General features: G+C 41.6%; 1 protein-coding gene across 3 annotated transcripts in view; it reads right to left on the bottom strand.

The window, feature by feature from the left end:
* The window catches only part of SDRB (short-chain dehydrogenase-reductase B), a 54,720-nt gene that overhangs the window by 15,577 nt on the left and 15,902 nt on the right, over positions 1–23,241 (bottom strand). For 2 of the 3 annotated variants that reach the window (XM_087682053.1, XM_087682052.1), the window contains exons 2-4: positions 14,325–14,484; positions 14,064–14,233; positions 13,700–13,922 (exon numbers count right to left, since the gene is read on the bottom strand). In XM_087682053.1, the coding sequence (XP_087538179.1) occupies positions 13,700–13,922; positions 14,064–14,233; positions 14,325–14,484 (553 nt within the window). Of the gene's footprint in view, positions 1–13,047; positions 13,436–13,699; positions 13,923–14,063; positions 14,234–14,324; positions 14,485–23,241 lie in introns of those variants that run through there. The other variant, XM_087682054.1, reaches the window with a different exon arrangement.

Below are 23,241 nucleotides of genomic sequence, written 5' to 3'. Positions count from 1 at the left end.
CCTGTGGGCGCATGTACAACAAAAATTGCAGCTAAAATTTGGGACTTCTCATGTAATGTGATGTATTTGCCCTTGGAACAGCTGTAATCAGTTGTGGAGTGCTGTAGCACAAGGTTTACTGCTTCTGAAAATTTATTTGCAGGTCTGAAATTTCTGCTTCTATCTAGTTATTTATTGCTAGTGGGTAATTGTTTGTACCTTGGTCACTTGTGTGCTGTTTGGGCCTGCATTTGCTGAATTTTTTGGTCACATTTGGGCTGAAAAATCATGGCTGGCAGCAGTGACAGTAGTAATCTCGTGCACATTAAGAAGCTTGAAGGAGCACATAATTTTGCAATCTAGCAAAAACAATGCTACAATATCCTGTTGCAAAAGAAGCAAGCAAAGCCAATTAAGACCAAAGGGGCAAAGCCCGCAAATATGGAATAGGAAGATTGGGATGAGTTTAAGAAGCTTGCATGCTCAACCATCGAGCTATCGATCTCTAATGCCTTGCTGTTTAACATTGAAGGTTTGGATTCTGCCTATGCTCTTTGGACTCGACTGAAAGAACTATATGCACAAAAGAGTGCCGCAAGCAAAGTGTATTGGTTGAAAAAGCTTATGGATTTCCGTATGAAAGAGGGTACAACAATGTCTACTCACTTAAGTGAGTTTGACTCCATTTTCAGCCAGCCGGTTGCCATGAAGTTCATGATTGATGAAGAATTTAAGGCTGCGTTCTTGGTTTGCACTCTGCCAAAGAGTTGGGATACATTCAGGACTGCTATGAGCAATTCTAATGTGATCCTTTTGTATGCTGACGTAGAGAGTGCTCTACTCATGGAAGAAATGAATCAGCAGAACAATGCATCCAGTAAGTCTTCCTGTGCTTTGCATACTAGGGGCAAATCACAACAGAAAGACAAATCTGATAGCAAGGGACGCAGTAAATCACGTAGCAAGGATGTTGAATGCCATCATTGTGGCAAGAAGGGTCACTTTAAACGTGACTGCTACAAATGGAAGAAAGAGAAAGGAAAGGGCACGAAGACGGATGATAGTAAGGAAGAGAAGAAAGAGAGTCAACCTAAGAAGAGCAGTGTTAAAATTGAAGAGGTGAATGTAGTCACTCATGACAGTGACAGTGGGAATGATGTACTCTTGGTCTATTCACACTTTACTACACATGCTTTACTTGTAGATACGGATGATGACATGCATACTTGGATTCTAGATTCAGGTGTTGCTTTTCATGTCACCCCTTATCGTGAGTGGTTCTTTGACTATACAGGGGGTCGACATGGTGTTGTCCATCTTGGGGACAACTATGCATGTGACATTACAAGTATTGGCAATGTGCAGTTGCAGTTTCAGCATGGTTCTGTCTTCACACTTCAGCATGTACAGCATGTACCTCAACTCAAGAAGGGCTTGATTAGCACAAGGCCGCTAGATGACGATGAATTTCATACCACCTTTCGTGATGGGAAATGGAAAATCTGTAAGGAATCTAGAGTGATTGTCAGAGGTTGTAAAAGTAATACCTTGTATCCTCTCCATGTATCTGGTGTGAGTGATCGTGTTGTTGTCGCGATCGAGCAACCAAGTGTTTCTTTGTGGCATGGCCGGTTAGGACACATGAGTCAAATTGGAATGAAAGTGCTTTCTCGTTTGGGTTACTTGCCTTGTCTTTGTTATGCTGATTTTGAGCATTGTAATCATTGTGTTTATAGTAAACATACACAGACGTCTCATAAGAAGTCTCTTTCGCTGAAATCTTCTCCTCTAGAGTTAGTACATTCCGATGTATGTCAGATGCCAAAGTTATCTTTAGGGAGAAATAAATATTTTGTCACCTTTGTCGATGATGCTACACGGAAGGTATGGGTTTACCCTATTCGTAGCAAGGATGAAGTGCTTAACAAGTTTAAAAATTTATTGGCATTGGTTAAAAATCAGACTGATAAGACACTTAAGTGTCTTCGCTTTGACAATGGTGGGGAATATGTATCCAAGGCCTTTCAAGCATTTTATGACAGCAAAGGGATAAAGAGGAAGCTCACTGCCCCTCATAATCCACTCCAAAATGAAGTTACAGAGCATATGAATCGGACCATACAAGATAAGATCCATACGATGTTGTCTCATGCTGCATTACCCCATGGTTTTTGGACAGAGGCTATTATGACAGTTGTACACTTGATTAATCAGTCACCAAACAGGTCTTTGGGAGGAGAGAGTTCTTCAAGAAGCGTGGTCGGGCAAGCCACCTTTGTATGCACACTTGAAAGTGTTTGGCTGCAAAGCATTTGTGCACATACGTAAGGAAAAACATAGCAAACTTGAGCCAAAGTCTTATTAATGTATTTTCCTAGGATATGGTAATGAAGGTAAAATAGGGTATAGATTATGGGATCCCGAGAAAAGGAAAGTAGTGTGAAGCAATGATGTTATCTTCTGAGAAGATCACATGCATAAACAGCCCGAAAAGACTGAGGAGGTTCATAGGGTTGTATTCCGAGAAGAAATACCTTTTGGACAACAAAATGTGCCCGTTGTACAGCAGCAAATACCTGCTCTAAATGAACTTACAAATGCAAAAAATAATGCTGGAAATAATCAGCCAGTCACTGCCCATAATGTTGAGCCACTCAATGTGCAAGAACAGCCAGGACAGCAAGCTGTTAATGCTGATTTGGAGGCTGAAATGCCAAGACAGCCAGCTGAAAATGGAATTTGCAAGCTCAACAGCCAACAAACAATGATCATTGGGTTAGAAGATCATCTAGGGCTACTAGACAACCTAATAGATTCGTTCCTGGTGCAAACAATGTGGCTCATTATGTCATGTTGACAAACTGTGGTGAACCATCTTGCTTCAAGGAAGCAATGGACAGACAGGACAGCAAGAAATTGTATAAAGCCATGTTGTCAAAGATGGAATCTCTTGAGAAAAATGGCACTTGGGACTTGGTGCAGTTGCCAAAAGGGCACAAAACCCTTCCATGTAAATGGGTTTACAAGGTGAAGGTCACTTCTGGTTCCTCGCCAAAGTACAAGGCAAGATTGGTCGCGAAGGGATACAAACAGGAACATGGAGTTGACTTTGATGAGATCTTCTCTCCTGTAGTCAAGATGACTACATTGAGAACCATTTTGGGCTTGGTTGCAGCTGAAGATGTGGAGCTCATACAAATGGATGTAAAGACTGTATTCTTACATGGTGATTTGCATGAAGACATATATGCAGCAGCCTGAAGGGTTTGTGGAAAAAGGGAAAGAGAAGATGGTATATAAACTCAAAAGGAGTTTGTATGGGCTAAAACAAGTACCAAGAGAATGGTATCGTAAGTTTGATACATTTATGCAGTCTCAAGGTTTTCATAGAAGTCAAGTGGATCACTGCTTATACACCAAGAAGGCAGCAGATGGTAGCCTGATTATCTTGGTTCTGTATGTTGATGACATGCTGATTCCTTGCAGGGATACTCATGCCTTGGACTCACTGAAGCAATGTCTTCATGGCAGCTTTGACATGAAAGATCTTGGTGATGCAGATCACATTCTTGACATGCGAATAGTCAAAGATAGGTCAAAAGAATTACTCTATCTATCTCAGCAGGAATATATCTCCAAGGTTTTGCGGCATTTCAATATGTAAGGGGGAAAACAATTGGGGTTCCATTGCCTCCATATGTGAAACTCAGTGCAGAGGACAGCCCTACATCTGATGATGAGAAGGCTGAAATGGCCAAGATACCATATGCTTCAACTGTTGGCAGTTTGATGTATGCTATGGTTACTACACGTCCTGCACTACTACATTGCCTTTGTAGTAGGAGTGGTTAGCAGATACATGGAACCCTTGGTAAAAAGCATTGGAAAGCAGTGAAAGGTATTATGAGATACCTCAAAGGCACAAAGGATTTATCCATCTGCTTTGGAAAGCAAAAGGCATCTGTCGTTGGCTTTACAAATGCAGACTATGCTGGTCATGCGGATTGCAAAAAGTCCAATTTTGGATATGTGTTTACTTTCACAAGAGGAGCAGTCTCTTGGATCTCCAAGCTACAAAAGTGTGTTGCATTGTCTACTACAAAGACAGAGTATCTAGTTGCCACTGAGGCATGCAATGAAGCTTTATGGCTTTCGCGTTTGGTGGGAGAGCTTGGCATTACAGAGTTACATGTTCTCCATTGTGATAGTCAGAGTACTATCATGCTAGCACGAGATCATGTCTTTCATGCAAAGATGAAGCACATACAAGTGAAGTATCACTTCATTAGAGATGTACTTGACAGCAAGAGCATTGAGCTTATCAAAGTGCATACAAATGATAATCCTGCAGATCTTCACACGAAGGGTCTTCCAGCAGAGCGGTTTGCTCATTGCCGACAGATGATGGGAGTTGGATAGATATATGTATTTCAACTTTGTACATACCTAGACTTAGCTGATTCTTTTCTCCCCTTAAGGCACATTGCCTTTAGGTGGGAGGTTGTTGGGAATAAAGGACCACCATGCCTTTTATATGTACACGGGTGTAAACACATCGTTAGCACATTTGTACTCTCATATATAGATAAAACCTAAAGAGGTACACTCGTCATTTGTGTATATATATATATATATATATATATATATATATATATATATATATATATATATATATATATATATATATAAAACCTAAAGAGGTACACTCGTCATTTGTATCCGCAAGTCGTGCTCACTCTCCTCTCTACTACTCTACACTCTCTGTCTCTCTGCCGTGAGAAACCATTACGTGTCTCCATCCTTGCGCTCTCTGTCACAACACTTTGCTTAGCATTTGATTAAAAGTAAATCAAATGTGCAAATGTGACTTGCACATGTGAGATGCAACTTAATTATTTCATAATGTGAAACCCAAGATCTCAAGATATTAGTTGGTGTGCTAAAGTTGTAATAAGTTATGCTTGACACGTACTAGGTGCTATCCAATGTCAAATTTGGGCCTCTACCAATTTATTGGCCACTAATATCAATGATGACATTAGAGACTAAGCATTAATTAATTCATTAATGCTAGTCTAAGAGTCAATAATTATTCACATACACTTAAGAGAAAAATTGGCCTAGCCAATTTAATTGTTGACAAGTGGAATTAATTTTCTAGGCACTAAAATAATTGTCTATCATACCATGCCCTAGGTGCCTACTTCAAACCATAGAGGGCCTTATGCGACCGGCACAGTTTGCTCTCTAAACCTTTCTAAACAAAGCCAAGAGGTTGTGTAACATAAACCTCCTCATTAAGATCACCATTCAAAGAGGAATCTTCACATCCAACTAATACACATGAAAATCAAAATGAGTGGCCAAAGCAATGACACTATGAATGGTGATCATATGTAAGTGGGTGCAAACTGTCAGAGTGCAGCGGTGCGGAAGCGTAGGACTGAGAGAGAGAGAACGCAGAGAGAGAAGGGAGAGAAAGAGACAGTGGATGATGAAGATCTGCTGTATATAGAATGCTGAATACAAAGATATACATGGGCGCAATGCGCTGGACTGCGTGTCTCCACCTCGACGATGCGACCTGCTGTCCACCTCGAAGTCTGCTGCAATCTGCACTGTCTGCTGTCTGAAATCTATGAACAGAGACAGAAATCTGCACGGCACCGGTCTGTAATCTGCGACAGAGAAGAGTGCGAGAGGTATACGAGACTGCTGGAGACGTCAGGTATAAATAGCCGAAATCTGCCCAAAAAATAGGACAGGTCGGCTGCATTTAATGCAGCCGACTGGGCTGCAGACAGTCGGACTGCCACGTGGCAGTCCGACTGTGCAGCCCTAGCTATGATCTCTAACACAAACGTCTCATCATAGTCAATTCCATGTTGTTGGGCATACCTTTCAATAACAAGATGTGCCATGTAGCAATAAATGCTACCATTAAAGCTACATTTCAATTTGTAAGCCCACTTTGTGCCTATAGCACACTTACCAATACGCAAGTCACATAACTCCTATGTGCCAATTTTATAAATAAAGTTCTTTTTTGACTACATAGCTACCATCCAATGCTCATCCTCTAAAGCATTATGTAAAGAGATGTTCCTCACTGCATATAGTAGCTACAAGTGCCTGCACAACCAAGTTACCCTATGCATGGCGAGTGGCTGCTCTAGTTTTTCCGAGAAATGGAACGGGCTATTTGTTGTCCTGTAATGTATCTAACAGCTATCTAGAGACTGTTTTAGTTTCCAAAATAGTAGCCCTCTCATCTACCACGTCATCTTTAGCAATTCCTTGATCATGTTAGATTTATTTATCCTCGTGTGTGAACACACATTATTTTGTGTAAAAGTGTATGTTTAGGTGTAAACACCTTTGACACCACTTAGCATTAAATAAGGATCAAAGGTATAGATAGATACCTGAACCTATAGATTCAAGCCCTATCACTTGTACTTTCATCCCTCATGTCTCACTTATCAATATCAATCTATCTTTCAGTTTGTGTGTACTTGCAAGAGTTCTCTCTCTCTCTCTCTCTCTCTCTCTCTCTCTCTCTCTCCATGGAGTTCCATCCACCATAGCCTGCTGGCCCATCTTCACAAGCTCCATACCCAACAATGGTATCAAAGCAAGGTTCGATTCGAGAGACACTGGTGCTGCCTTGATAGCCCAGCCCTATATGTGTGCTCTGTCTTCTACCACCCAGTTTGTGGTCTCTGACCAATGGTGACCTGCTTGCACACTTGCTTGACTGCTGCCAAACAGTCACTGCTGAAGAAAAAGAGCAGCAACATTAAAAGAAGAAGAAGAAGAAGAAGAAGGAGAGAGAGACAACCAGCTTCTGCAGTCCACCTGCTCCAGCAATCGCTCAGCCTGCCTACATCTGGGCACCTGACTTTCCAGCATGGCAATCAACTAGGCCCCTGACAGACTGAGTGCCATCCTGCCTCATTTCCTGTCTCAACACATTTGCATCAGCCATCAGATTTGCTTGCATACATCCCATCTGCCGCCTGACTCTGCCATCTCCTGTTAACCTTTCACATGATTGGGCCTATCATATCTGTCTACGCCAGTAGCACATGCCACGATCATTCCTCCCAACACAAGTTTCTAACATTAAACATTAATTACTTCAAAATCTTAACTTTTGTAAGAGGTAGTCCACATGCACATTGGGGATTTTCGATCTCTATCGAAATTCTTGAAATTCCTTCACACAAATTTGGGACTTTCGATTTTCTACAAAAATTTTCCAAATTTCATCACCAAAAAATTTGGGGCTTTTTCAAATTCATCCAAATTTGGGGCTTATCATACTGGAGCCTTTCTACATCAAATTGGGGCCTTTGACGACACATTGAAGACCACCCAAGTTCGCCCCTTCAACATCAATCGAAAAAGGACCCGCCAAGCATCCAATGTTTGCCAATGCCATTGCAAGCGAACAACATTGATCACCATGTCCTCGACATCAACATCAATGGAGGATTCTTCATTTGACTTTTTTTTAAAAAAATATTTAAATATTTAAAAATATAAATATAAATGTGTCATTGGAATTAGACACTAGCCATGCTCATGCATGTGCTCGGACTTTTCCATCGCTTATTAAATAATTATGTGGGGTTCTCTGCCCAGATTTAATCCAAAATGAGTTGTATTACTTTCTATTTCCTTTCCATCCGATTCACTAGGGAGTTATGTTTTAGGGGAGACTCTAACCACTTTGTGCGTGATCTCTAAGTTGATCCCGAAAGCTATACCCACATATTTGACCTCTGGTCATATAACCAATGCCTTTGAACCACCCTAGCTTTTGATCAGTCTCGAAGTCATACACGCGCACCTCTAGATCATGACTTGCTTTGGATCTCTCAACTTCTCAATAGGCCATATCACGACCTATCTCATATTGTATCTCTCTTACTTATGTGTCTCCTTTTCTGGAATCATTGTACAGGATTAGACACTACCTCTTCAAGGTAAGACTTTCCCTTTTTCGTTTTCATATGTTACGTGTCACGAGTTTAATCACCCATGACCCAAAGGGGCCTTTGTTAGATTTATTTATCCTCGTGTAAACACACATTATTCTGTATAAAAGGGTGTGTTTAGGTATGAACACCTTTTACACCACTTAGCATTAAGTAAGAGTCAAAGGTGTAGGTAGATACCTTAGTCTATATATTTAGGCCCTATCACTTGTACCTTCATCCCTCATATCTCACTTATCAATATCAATCTATCTTTCACTTTGTGTGTACTTGCAAGAGTTCTCTCTCTCATTTTTCATGAAGATAATTGAATTAAATGGCAATATTTACATCAAGCCATCAAGTAAGCTAAGAAAAACAAAACAACACAAATCAAGCGAAAAGGCTTCTAAGACCATAACACACAGATATCACACAGAAAGGACATCCAGAGTGGAGTAAACAATATCCAGCCAAGTGGTAAAAATGTCAAGAAGAATCGAGCCAACTAAAACCAAAGATATCTGTCATAACAATAAACCACGAACATGGGCCACATGACCATGGATACCCAAGGCAAAATCAAAAATGAAGACATTCTAAGTACGCCAAATATGCCACAGAGTTGTCCAACTAAGGAAATGAAAAAGGCAAGAATGATCTAATTGCAAGGTGGACATAGAAGGCATCCTTCCCATAATCCACGAACGAGCCGATATCCACTGCTGAGTCATTGAGCACCACACATAGGAAACAAAACTCCAAATTTATTGAGCAACAGGGCAAGAGACAAAGAGATGAAGCAATGTCTCATCACATTAGTGCAAAATACACAGCGACCACGAGAGATCTTGCGAGCATGCAACCATCCCCAATTGAAAGACCCCCAATAAGCAGCCTCCGTATAAAAACTTTACCTTGATAAGGAATCTTAGACTTCCAGAGTTGGAGAAACCTTTCCTATCACTTCTTTTTTCTGTCCCGAATATGCCATATTTTATAAGCCTTTCCAATGACCCATCTCTTAACCTCTACCATCTGATGATAGATCTGATAAGATGACCTATTCTCAAAATCATCAAGTAGCACAAACATCCAATCCCACCAAGGAGATGAGGTTTGTAAAGTAAGTAATGGAGAGTACCTCACAAGCTACTCCTGTAAGGACGACCAAATGTCATGATAGCCATCAAGCACCCAAAGGTACTGACGAATGTGTCAGAAAGAATAAAGACAGGGCTGCCCAAGAATGACACCATCATGGACTGTCTACAACCCCAAGCAAGCCATCCGATTAAATTTATCTCACTGCAAGTCTTTATCAAGTCAATCCAACAACCTAAAGGTAGCCAGCACTTCTCCTTGCACAAATTCTCCCCCTTACAACGATCAGGAGGACGCCAAACTACGAAATGCAAAATCTCTTGCCAGAATGCAATCAAATGAGAAATGAGAAAAGACTAGGAGACCTTAATAGGTCTCGTGGAATTTAACACATACCACTAAGAAACTTGAATAACCATGCGACCATGCAAGTTACCAATCTTTTCAATGAAAAATTTTGCAATATTTGTCCAAGGATAACTCTGCATACATAAAGCCTACAAAAGTGCTAGTCTCAAAGCAAACCATATGGAGATTAACATCCAATAAAGTTGCCTTCCCATCCTTTTAGGAGTAGTCATATGCTGCCAAGAAATCCACACTTCGCCCAAACAATAAAGAAAGAGTTCTCTCTTTCTCTCTCTCTCCATGGAGTTTCATCCGCCATAGCCTGCTAGTCCATCTTCACAAGCTCCATACCCAACAAAGCTGAAAATCAAGCTGTTGTTCAGCATGTGTTTGCTACTGATTTTGTAAACCCTCAATAGGTTGCTGAAATTAACCAAAGTTGGATGCACTTTGCTGAAACAATGATAACATTCTATGAAACATGTCCATAGCCCTCACATTGGGCTGAATTTTGCAGTCCATGAAGGGCTGACCAGCATGTTCAGCAAATACGACATCTCTACTAACAAAAATCTTGTTCGTAGAGGGTTGGTACAAGCCATACGCTTTACTTTCTGCACTATAACCAATGAAAATGCATTTGACAACCTTATCTTGCAATTTATGTCTTCGTGGCTATGGCACCAGGGCATATGCCAAATAACCAAAGCCACGAATGTGTGAAACCACTAGTTTCCGGCCATTCCAAGCCCCATAATGCATACATTCAGCCAATGCACTAGCGGAGCTATGATTCAACACATACACTACACACACAATAGCATCAAGCCAAAATTTTGGGGACAGCATATAGTGTGAAAGCATACGATGTGCCATTTCCATCAAAGTGTGATTTTTTATTTCAACCACACCATTCTATTGAGGAGTGTAAGACGTAGTACATTGATGTATACTGCCCCTTTCAACTAAGGGGCTTACACTCTCGTGACATGTATTTCCCCCCTCGGTCTATACAAAGTGTAATCAGCTTGCATCAACTACCATTTTCAGCCAAGACCAAGAAGGTTTTGAAGCATGCAAACACTTTTGATTTGCACATCAAAGCATTTTCCCAACAATGACAAGTCATGTCATCAATGAAGATAACAAATTACAAGTATCATTCCATGGATTTGACATGGATGGGTCCACAACCATCACTATGCACACGAGCTATAATTTCTAATCAGCACATATAGATCCACCTTTGGGAAACGGAGCATGATGCATTTTGCCAAATACACAACTCTCACATACATTATCAATAGGTGTTTTCAATGGAGGGAGATCAAACACAATAATTTTGCTTCTCAAGCGAAGCAAACTGCCATAATTAAGATGACCAAACCGAGCATGCCATAACTCAAAGTCATCCATAATCAATAGGTGTTTTCAATGGAGGGAGATCAAGCACAATAATTTTGCTTCTCAAACGAAGCAAACTGCCATAATTCAGATGACCTAACCGAGCATGCCATAACTCAATGTCATCCATAATGGTAGTATCAACTTGTAATGCATCCTCTAATGCTCTCCTCTCATATAGATCACTCTCATATAGATCAAGCTAATAGAGGCCACTATACAATGTGCTAGTGACAATGAGGGCAGATTGAGAAAGGTTGCTGATGTAAATTCTCCTAGAGGACAACAGAATGGGTGAGATTCTACGCCTAATAGTGGACTGATGTGCATGCAACAAGGATGGATTCAATTTGGAACTCCCTAATCATGGAATCAACGGGTAAATTAGATTCTATGATTGCTAGTTACAAAGGACAACAAAGGATTCCAAATGTGTGGAGAGTTGGCTTGGCCAACAGAGGCAAAGGCGATCCTTTGAGCCCCTCTCAGATCCTAGGCAAGGTCTTAACTCTTCTCGAGGATTTGAGTCGATTCTTAGTTGTACTATAGGAGTTTGGAATTAATTTATCATTTACTATTTGAATTTATTGCTTGCTATGGATTGTTGTTAACTCATGCAATAGGATTCCACCACCCCTCTGTAGAAAGGAAGGCTAGTTTCAACCAAGGATGAGGCATAAGCCACAAAGCTTGGAGTTGATGGAGTGGCTTGAGATGACTGTACTATCCCAACTAATCAAGGTAGCAGCAGTTATTGAAGGAGGATGCTTTGTGGAGGGAGTAAAATGTGATCCTCCAAGCCAAGGGGTTATGACGAAGACATCAGATGAAGGTGGATGAAATGCAAACCTTTGTAGCTGTAGGTGATGACGAAGATGAAGAAGAATGACTTTCAGAAGCTGCAATAGCAGAAAAGCAAGTGTATGCTGATGGAATGAACCTCTAGCAACAAATCGCAGCTATGTACCATCGAATGTGACCTTCAACAAGTAGTGCAGCTGTTGTAGCTGAAGTATCACTGACTATAGCAGCATAAAACACAAGTCCAGCCCTATGTGGATGATGGTGATTACCTAGAGAGGAAGAAACCCTGCTGTTAGGTGAAAGCAGTAGTCCCATGTAGACATGGTCGTTGGCTTGTAGGAGACAAGAACCAGCATAAATGTAGAAGACAACTTTGTGTTTGATAGTAAAACCTGCTGCATTTGGGTTATGACAGGCTGTAGTGACCAAGCGACTGTTGTAGGATCACACAACATTTGAAATGCAGAAGGTACCTGATGTGAGATGAAGATGACAACTGCAATGATGTCATGGAAGGCTGATATACGTAGGTGACAGCCTTTAAAAGGGCCAGCAATAATAAACACAGCTGTAGATGAAGATAAAGGCCTCCGAATGCAAAATGCAGGTGGACAGAAGGTCGTCAAAGGTAGGCAGCCGCTGGGTGACAGCCAATCTCAAATGGCAGCAGCTCCATGAAGCTCCAAATAGAGCTGCAGCAGCTCCATCATAATATCATCCACCAGGCACCAGCACAAGCAAGGGGGCAGCACTTGGACAAGAGGGAGAGTGGTTGGGGGAATCTGAGAGTCAATGAGGGTGGTCTGAGAATAACAATGGGATGCCCACACCATGCCCATCTATACCAACTTGCACACGTGGTATGGTTCAAGTCAAAGAAAACATAAAGAGATCAATATCGGGCTCACCCCCAGCCATAGAGCCAACCGGGATCATCCCCAAGCCTGGGATCAGCAACATATTGGGCCAACTCCCATCGCAAGGATTAATGTCCCATATCATCAGGCCACACCATCTTCATGTGAGGATGGAATTGGCTAGGGTCTTGAGTTGAAATGTGATCTCACAACAAGACATGTCACACATATAACCCTTGAGCCATATATATTGAGAACTCCTTAACCACCCTAGCCCTCGGGCACGTTCAGACTACACGACATCTTAACTATAGAGGCTTTCAGTACACATTCAAGATAGCTATTAGGAGCTGAAAACAGGAAAAGATGAACAAAAGTGGGGAATAGCATAGAACTGTGGAAGCCCCATTCTAGCAACGGGTCTTAAGAATTTCTCATTGTTCCAAAACAAATACCTAGAAAATATGCAATGACACTAAAAGAATCACTTTAAAGGCCATATTGCACTAGTAAAGCAAAAATGAACACCACAATGAGTAGACTGCAACACCTGGTCCCTGACTGCCCATTCCCTACAGGGGAACAAGACAAACAGAGAATGCTTGTCGAGAATTGCGAATTGCAGAAGCAGATGTACAAAGTGAAAGAGATGAAACTAGAGAGAGAGAAAGAACTCAGAAGCTGCACTGCGCAGGGGGCAAAGGAAATGATCAGGTCAACCAGAATAAAGTGGCCAATTGCTGCCACATGGCAGTCCAACTGCCTGCAGCCCATTGCCCCAGCTGCCTGTCGTGCTGCTCAACTGCACGTCCATTGCCCGTCCATGCTGCCCCTGCCTGCCTGCCAACACCTATCCTTCTGCCCAAAGGCTGCCCATCCAAGAGGTGTATCCTCCAACACCCCCTCTCTGAATCTTGGACATGGCATAAGGTTCAAGGATCTTGACTCTGTCCTCAGCTGAAAAATTTTCACCATGTGTTCAGTTGTGTGCTCAGAAACAATAGGAACAATCAATTTCAAATGACATTTTATAAATGCCAGACAGATGATGATGCTCAAAACAATAGCTCCTAGCTTCTTGGCTTCGAATGAAAATAAAAGTTTCAGTTTAGCTAATTCCATTAATCTCTTTTCATGAGTCATTGCACCAAGGATCTTCAAGGCAAATGAAAATTAAAGTTGCATGCAGGCAACATTAAGAGTAGGCACAAGAAAGAGTACCAGCCTCTGAAGCCAAAAAAACTGCTGTAATTGCAATATCCCACTTTTCCCCCCAATTGCTTTTTGATATTGCGTAGGAATCTGATAAGCCAGCTTCATCTGGAGCCAACTTCTCCATTCCAAGTGTACCCTTTATTGGACCAGGTGCAATGCCATTCACACGAATACCATAATCCGTTCCCCATTCAAGGGCAAAAGATCTCGTCAAACTGTCAATAGCTGCCTGACAGGTAGATGTAAACTTACAAGCATGAAAAGCAAACAAACCTGAAGCAAAACAAAGCACCTAAACACACACATGCACATGTGGACTAAATTGACCACAAAGAAACTAGGCTAGAGAGCATAGAAAGACATTACATACCTTTGCTGCTGACACATGAATCTGATACCACTGTGCAGAATAATGCAATGTCGCGCTTATATTCAATATCAATCCAGATTCACCAGCAGCCTTCCCTGTGCCTCCAGCTTTAAGATGATGCAGAGCAGCCTGGCACATTGTAAATGTGCCTACGGTATCTATATCTAACACTGCGGTTGAAATTCTAAATATTAGACATGGAGATAAAAAGAAAGTTTGCCTGTAATCAATCTACATGACCATAAAGAAAAAGAATCTGACCAGTTCGAAAGCCATTAGAAGAGAGATCTTCTGCAGCAACAAGAAAGTTCCCCGCTGCATTATTTACAAGAATGTCCAATCTCCCAAATCTCTTAACAGTTGACTCAACAACACGAATTGCGTCTTCTTTCTTCCGTACATCACCTTGAAAACCAGTAGCCTGTGGCACACAAACAAAGCTTAGCTATTGAGAGGACTTTTGTTTTTTGGAAAACGTTATTCAAGTAGTAACTACCTCAACCCAAAAGTGTTGTGGTAAGCCTGCCTAACTAAGCATACTATAGACTCTTTCCAAAATAGTCCTATTCATGCACTCTACAATATCATTCTGGGGTGGGGTGTATAGGGGGGTGGTCAACTAATGCTTGATACCCCTCTCATCACATAGCTACTTAAAAGCCTTAGACACATGCTCGCGCCCCCATTGTAAGACCGTAGGGATTTCAGTCTATACCTAGACTGGTTCTGAACCATGGCAAGAAAGTGCTCAATATAAAAATTTGTATCATTGCCTTAAGTGGCTTTTAAAAATGCATCTTTTATGCAAAGCTATCACTAAATCGGGGTGGGGTGCATTCTGCTCATGGGGGATGTCACCTTATTTACCCCACCCTAATGGGCAAAGAGAATAGATATAAATAAAATGATGGTGGTTGATGGTCATAGTTTATGTTGCTTTAAACTTTCCAAGCCATATCTACAAGTACACATACACTCCCTAAGGGTGTAGCTAGGCTTACCATGCAAGGTGGGTGGATGGGTGTGTGATTCAAAGATAGGCCTGACGTTATGTCACTTGAGGCTTCACTTCAAGATCCAATTAGTGCACGAGGTGGTGCAATGGAGAGGATTTCTAGGTGAGAGGTCTACCACACTAGCCTGGAATATCATGTCCTTAATGTGCCTTGGAGTGTGAAGTAGGGAGTGCCTAGAGGTTAGAGTGTTAGTATTTAGTGTGTTATGTTGTCATCTTCTAGTTGTGAGCTCCGTGAGAGTCTAATAGAGTCATTGGGAGTTTTGACATGCTTTAGGTATGTGCATGCATTTAGTGCAGCATTTCAATCATTTCCATCCCGTTTCACACTTTTTCATCGATTCTTTTTAGGTGCATTTATGGGCAAAAGCATTTTTTGGCTATTTTGTGGGCAGCAGGTCAGCCAGTTTTCAGCAGTAGGCCACCCATCCTCAAGCTTCATCGCCTACATAGGATGTTGTCACCTACCTTTCAGCTACTCATCATTGGTATCATCTCCATCATCCTCCCATCACTTGCATCTTTCATCATCTTTCACTTATTCTACCACCCTCTGCACATGCACAAGCTAATTGTGTACAGCCTTGGATTAGTTTCGGACCAAAGTGTTCCTTCATTCTCGTGTTCATTGTCTCCTCTTCCCTTGCCATGTTTGTGTTCCTATTTTGGTATGCACTGTCACATGCTATCATTGCCAAATGAGAAGGATCGGGGCTCCATCAAGGAGTATACATCTATCAGACGTGGATCCAGCAATGGAAGCATAAACAGATGTTGAAATACAATGTTGAACACAAGGAGAGAAGAGAAAAACATAGAAGAACACCGCAAATAAAAAAACTCATAAGAATGTTCGGAAAATGAAATCCATATACGGAACACGAGACAATCGTGTACAACAGTGAGTCACTGGCTGCATGGGCATTGGCACTGGCTCCCTCTCCGACAGAACCTCAAGCGATGAATGAATGAGACTGAGGAAGGAGCCCAGAATCTATAGGACAAAATAATGCCACAAATGGCAACATGTCGGGCAACATAAAATGCCAAAATAATTACTAATATGACCACCATAAACTACCTAAAATATCTAATAATGTCACACATAGCCCAGGTTCACACATGAGCTTACTAGACTACTAACACCCCCTCTCAAATCATAGGTGATCTAATAGAATACAATGATACAATGATAATGACCCACCATAGTCCATACAACAAAGACCACTAGAATACGACCATGGATACCCAAGCAATGGGTGATCAAGCCACCACCAAATGCATTGAAGAGAGCCTGAGTGTCGATAACGATTATACCAAAACCTAAACATAGAGAAGAATCATAACACATCTCTGTATCTATCAACAACGTTGCGCAATAGCATACAAGACCATCCTTTCAAAAATTCCTCTCAACATACGTAACCATGGATTTCCCACCTTTGGCTAAGACTACCAAAGTGTCCCCTCATGTGAGCTCGAACTAGGAGCCAATCCCGCACTTTAACTATCATGAACCTGAAAGTCAATCCCAACTCCAAGATTTCAAAGCCTACCATACTTCTATCAATGCATCAAGGACATCCCTCTCTGAAACCTATGCACCTGTATACCTGTATAGATGAGGCTCACCGGCCTCACCTCACCACTCTCTCACACTCCCTCTCTAGCGCTAGAGTCTCGTGAGGGATAACCACATCACCTGTAATAGAAAGCAAAATAAGGAGGGGCTGCCAAGCCCTTTCTACGATCCAAAGAATATGATCATGTCCACGCCTTAGCCTTGGCCTTGGCCAAAGGATCCAAGTCCGAGTCCGAGAAAAAGGATGACTCGGTGGAAGAGTCTAGATCCCACTTCTTCTTCTTGTTCTTCTTCTTCCTCAAAAAGAAGCTAACTCTTTGCAATCCTTGCGCAAATGCCCCTTCTTACCACAATGATAACACTAGCCTTTGACTTCTTCTTCATGTCATCCCCTCTCTAAAGCTGCAAAGGCCTTACTAGAACCACCAAATTGTGATGAAAGTCTCCCCTGTAACTGCAAAGATGTCTCATCCTCAAGCAGCATTGAGGACATATGTAGAAAATTGGCAAGTGTTAATGACATCTGAGCCCTCAAAGCATTGGCTACTCTAGTAAACTCCGAAGGAAGCTTGTAAAGCACAATCCCCACAAGATGAGCCTCTGAAAGGGTGAACTACATGTGTCGAAGCTAATCATATACCTTTGTGACACAAAGAAAGAATGATTACCATATGTGCCAAGAAACCATAGCCAAGGTAGCTAGGCATGAAATTATATTGCCATGGAAGGCTGAGAATCATAGATGAATGTTGCAACATGAATACTCACCTCATGCCAAGGTGGGACATGGTATGCACCCCATGAACTTGGTGGCTAAGAGTATGCACCCTCTTAGATGGTGGGAGGAAGGAAACCTCAAATCTTATATTCTTCGAAATGGCAAAAGATCCTTCACATATTACATCTCCACCTTTTATACTTAACCCTAAGCTAAGGTATTTATGCTTTATTACAAGCCATCCTGACCTAAAAGAGCTTTGTCCTCAAAGCTAGAATTGGGACAATTTACAAGGAAAGATTACAAGGATAGCTTTGTAAATAATGGATCCATGCTGAAATGAAACTCCAAGTTGAAGAAGATCTCATATGTCAATGAAGTACAAGTATGAAATCTGAGTATACTGCTGGAAATTGTCCAAAATAGGCTACTGCCCAAGAATGGCCATAACTTCAAGAAAAAATGTCCAATCACTATATATGAGCTATAGAAACATAGGACAATCCCTAGTATCCAGCCATTGCATAAAAATCTAATTTTGATGACAGTAGAGTAATTATTTTTATGACAAAATTTTTATACAACAAGCTATCCTATTCAGATTTTACTTTGTTTCTTGCAAAAGCCATGGAAAGAAATCAAGGTATGATGATGGTTTCCAAGTAGACTCCTCCATGGGCAAACCTCGCCATTTCATAAGGTATTCCAGCAGTGAACGGTTCCTTAAAACCTTCTCTCTTTTGCCAATAATCTTTTCGGGCTCATAATGATGAGATCATCTTCATCTATGGGAGGTAATTCCTCTAAAACCTTTATGGCTGGACCCACATATTTCTTAAGTTGGGAAACATGGAAGGTAGAATGAATCCTTGTTGAAGAAGGCAAATCAAGCTTGTATGCAAGCTCGCCAACTCGTTTGAGGATTTGATAAGGCCCATAGTAATGATGAGCCAACTTATTATGACCGCCTTTGAGAGAAGCATACCTAGATTTAGGCACTTTGAGAAATACCCAATCTCCTTCTTCAAACTCCAAAGGCCTCTTTCATCAGCATAAGCCTTCATAACATCTTGTGCCTTTCTAATGTTTTCTTTGCATTGATGTAAAAGAGCTTCAATTTTCTCAACTTCAATCTTAGCTTGGGGATTCACATCTTCATGAAAGAGAGCTGAAGGTATTTGCACTTTATATCAGGAAAGTGCTTCAAATGGCGACATACCAATGCTCATATGATGAGTATTATTATAACAAAATTCAGCAAGATGTAGCCAATGATTCCACAAAGCTTGAGTGTCATGGCAAAAATGTCGAAGATAGACTTCCAACCATTTATTGACACACTCCGTTTGGCCATCCGTTTGGGGATGATATGCCATGCTAGGAGTCAAAATTGTTCCCATAGAAATGAACAAGCTCCTCCAAAAACTTCCCATTAACTTAGTATTACGATCGGATACGATCTTCAATGGCATACCATGAAGCTTTAAAATACATTCCATAAATTGTTCAGCCACTTGTTTTGCTATAAATTAAGCCTTGGTAGGGATTAAATGAGTTGATTTAGTCAACCGGTCTACCACCACATAAATGCTATTCTACCTATGTTTTGTTGTAGACATAGTTGTCAAGTACGAAAGGTACGGTACGATAAAATACGGTACTAAATGGTACCTTATGATTTTATAAGGTACCGTACGATATTAATACGAAAAAAATTTAAGATGATTTTTTAAATAACAAAAACCATAAATCAGTAAATTATGGATCATAGAATGCATGTTTAAAGTGGAAATAGCGATTTCATTACAGAATAAGATGAATACATGAGGGTGACCATCACGGTCGCATGGGCTACGCAAAACATGCGATACAACTATAGTCTAGTATATGATATATCTGATACAAAAAAAAGAGAGACCTATGAATCTATGATGAGGCATCACTATCATCATCATCATCAGAACCATCTAAGTGCTCATCAAGAGAGTCTGAAGATGACTCCTTGACATCCGATGATGAGACACACTCATACTCATCCTCACTGATGAGGTTACCATCATCATCAAATGATGCCTCCCTAGGTAGCGGTTGTGTAGGCAAGGGGGGAATGCCATCATGAGGCACAGGATGTGGGCTATTAGAGCCCCGCCTTACATATGTCTGCAAGCCACTTGAACCATCCCTCCTCGATGATGGAGGGCGTCGAATGACTATGCCCCTGCTACCACCTACTCAAACTCCTCGCCCACAAGCACACTGATTGCGAGTGTTACGAGTATCTACAGCTATAAGCTCTCTATAGAGCTCTGCAAAAATCATCTCCTCCTCCTCGTCCACCTCCTTATGTATACTCGGAAGAGTGTCGCCCGTCAACTTGAATGTATCAACATTAACCTACACAATGCAGTGATGCACGTAAGATTGATCATTGTAAATGCTAAAGTCTAAATTGTAAAGTATAAACTTCAAAGTTCAAAGTTTAAAAGTTAAAACAACAAATTTTAAATGTTATGATTAAGTGTTTAAACTTTACTTGCTTCGAACTACCCATACTCATAGCCCTCATCATGCGTATGTTAGTGAAGCAATAGACTAGCCACTCTAACTATCGTGTGCTAAGCCGATTGCGAATCTTTGTGTGAATGAGAGAATAGGTACTCCGGTTTCTCTCACATGCACCTGAAAAGCAATCCTAGGCAAGGACCCTCATGGCTAAAGGCTGAAGGATCTCCAGTACGTATTCAAAGTTTTTGCCACCAAAAAAAAGACTTCACAAGTGACTCTCTCCTCCAACAAGTGGGAGAAGTAAAAGCCACATGCCCTCTTTGATCTGCATAGCATCCTAGCTCCTCCAGCACTGCATTGTGGTCATCCACAGGGACCACACGAGTCAAATAAGCAAGCTGGTCCGAACGGAACTCTCTATCATCCATGACTGCCGATGACTTGTAGGCCGGATGTACCAATGCGGCAAAACCATGGATGGGCTTATGCATCCACGCGCATCTCCTCTCTGCTATCTCTAAAACATGTGCACGTTTGTGTCTCTGTGATCACTATACAAGCATGTGCCTCCACCAATGCCGCCCTAAAGAAGTGAATGAGAAGGCCCATGGTGGACCCCTCGCAATCACTCATGCGTAACACCCTATAAAAGGAAGTCACAACAATGACAACGGCACGGACCTTTTGCCAAAACTGCTCATTAAGGCACAAGCGTTGCATGGCCTTGGCCTCCTCTGTCTCATGCTCATCCCACTCATTCCATAGAGTGGATACCACTGTCTGGTGCAAGGCGGCGGACCGCACCTTATAAAGGCACTCTAGCAATAACCACATGTAAGCAAAGCGAGTTGAAGAAGGCTTCTTCAACTCTAGTGTGCTATGCTCATGATACATCGCAAGCACCTTTACCTTTACCGTGAAGAATGTGACAATGGATGTAGCTTTGCGGACCACCCTCTTCACCCACTTAAGCTTCCCAATATCCTCCATGAGCAAGTCCAAACAATGACTTGCACATGGAGTCCACACAATCGTAAGGAACTCGGCCTCAAGCAAACGGCCCATGAGCCGACAATTCGATGCATTGTTGGTAACAACTTGCACCACATTTGAGGGGCCCACCTACAACCACAATTTACAAATTACAAGTAAGTATACTTATTACTAATAATACTTGGAAATTGGAGGTTAGAGAGAGAGAGTCTAGAGAGAGTTGAAACTTAAGCCTTTCAAGTCAAGTTTCAACTTTCAACTTTCAAGAATGAAGAGAGATGGGGCCCGAGGGTCTAGGGTGGCAGGCCTTGTGGCCTGGGGAAAAAGAGAGAATCGAGATAGATCATAGATACTAGAGAAAAATTAATTATTAGAATAGGGAGATAAATAGTTATGCATAAATCAAATTTCAATTATGAATCATTCAATCATGATATTATCATAATGAAAGAAAGTAAAATAAATTTAAAAGGAAATTTGCAATGTATACCTCAATGATAGCTTGTCGAACAGCCCGCAAAAAGTAAGTGCCAAGTGGACATGAGACAAGTATGTTGATGATACCCCGTTTCTTACGATCACTCCATCCATCGATAAGAGTGGAGCAACCATATTTTATCCATGCGCCCGAATAGGATCAAGGGCTCTATCAATCCTCTCCTTCTCTTCATCAATCTTTTTTGTCCTCATGTCATTGTATGTAACACCGGTCCATCCCTCACATGGACCCACATTGGCAATGGCTTTTACCATCTTCTTCCATTACTCTTACTTTAGGACATTGAATGCAAGATTGCACTCAATCACCATGCGTGCAATTTCAATGTCCACAAGTCGTTGCCTTTCTCTAAGAAAGGCAACCGATCCACACACATGACCGGGAACTTGAGAGAGAGAGGATTGTCTCTCCGGCACCGTATGAGCCTCCACTCTTTGTCTTTTACCGGAGCCGGATGTGGACGTGGAGCCCCCACCACCAATGGTAGAGGCCTCTCTCGCATTGATTGAAGATACGCCCATATTTAATGCTTCCTCATTAGTAGGCATAGGAGTTGGTGGCGATAAGCCACTTCCTCCTCCTGTTGTAGATCCCCCTCTCATTTTGGCGAGAATCTCATCCACGATGTTTTGAGGGATCTCCTTGCGCGGAGCAACTTGCCCCCCCGTCTTGGAAAGATGTTGGAGAAGCCGAGCTGCACCACTTGTATAGAGCTTCCCACAATACAAACCACCACCAAACAGTGTGGTATAGCCATGCAAGTCAAGCTGACCAACAGATAGTAAACTCTTTTTAATGCCAAGCACATATCTGACATCATTCAACACAAGCTCTTGACCATTGTCTAAAGACAAGTGTACTGTGCCCATCCCATCAATGCTACAAGCATGGTTATTTCCAAGATACACCTTTCCATAACTGCCTGCATTGAACATAGCAAAATACTCCAAGCAAGGAGTTACATGGAAAGAGGCACCAGAGTCTACAATCCAAGTCTGAGTGAGACCATCATCAACAAACAAGAGTGCATCAATCACATCAGCCTTGGTAATCTGCATATCCTGCATGTGACATACAAGGGCATCATAATCAACTACACATAATACATCAGCCTCTGTATCTGAAAGCTCTTCTATGACCACGCTAGAGGCCACATTGGCCTTCTCTTTGCCTTTGGTTGTCTCCCATGCATCTATCTTTTCTTCCTTTTTCTTTTTATCTCATGCATTCTTCTTTCTCTCTTGTTCCTTCTTGTAGTACCTGCAATCAGGTTTCTTGTGGCCCTTCCGACCACAGTGATAGCAAGTAATGTCACTCTTATCCTTTCCTTTGCTCTTGCTCCTGTTTCTATGTCCTGCATTTGCACTTTTCTTTTCAACCTTGCCTCTTACATTGTAAGCTGAGTTGTTGCCTTCTCCTCTAGACATACATCTAATTTCTTCATTCAAGATAGAACCCCTCACCCCATCATATAAGAGATTGGGGTTGCTGCTGAGTGAAACCACCAAGGTCTCCCAAGAATCGGGCAGTGTCATGATCAAAAAGATTGCCCTCAACTTATCATCAAAGTCCAAGTTTGCATCTTTGAGCTGATTTAGAATCCCTGTAAATGCATTCAAGTGCTCAACTGCAGACTTTGACTCATCTAGTTGCATATTCACCAACTTGCGCATTAAATGCACCTAATTAATAGGTGTGGTGATCTTATAAGTAGTTTTTAGCTTCTCCCATATTCCATAACTTGTGTCTAAACCCTTAATGTCTATCAAAATGTCATCAGTGACACCCATCTTTATGTAAGCCACAGCCTTTTTATTCACTCTCGACCAATCAACATCAGACATTAGTGCGGGTTTATCTTCCTGC

The sequence above is a fragment of the Lygodium microphyllum genome, chromosome 7 (genome assembly GCF_053477565.2).
Source record: "Lygodium microphyllum isolate KBCC chromosome 7, Lygodium_microphyllum_v1.1.10, whole genome shotgun sequence".
NCBI lineage: Eukaryota > Viridiplantae > Streptophyta > Polypodiopsida > Schizaeales > Lygodiaceae > Lygodium > Lygodium microphyllum.
The sequence above is the reverse complement of the archived record's forward strand: the minus strand, read 5'-3'. Positions and strand labels throughout refer to the sequence as shown.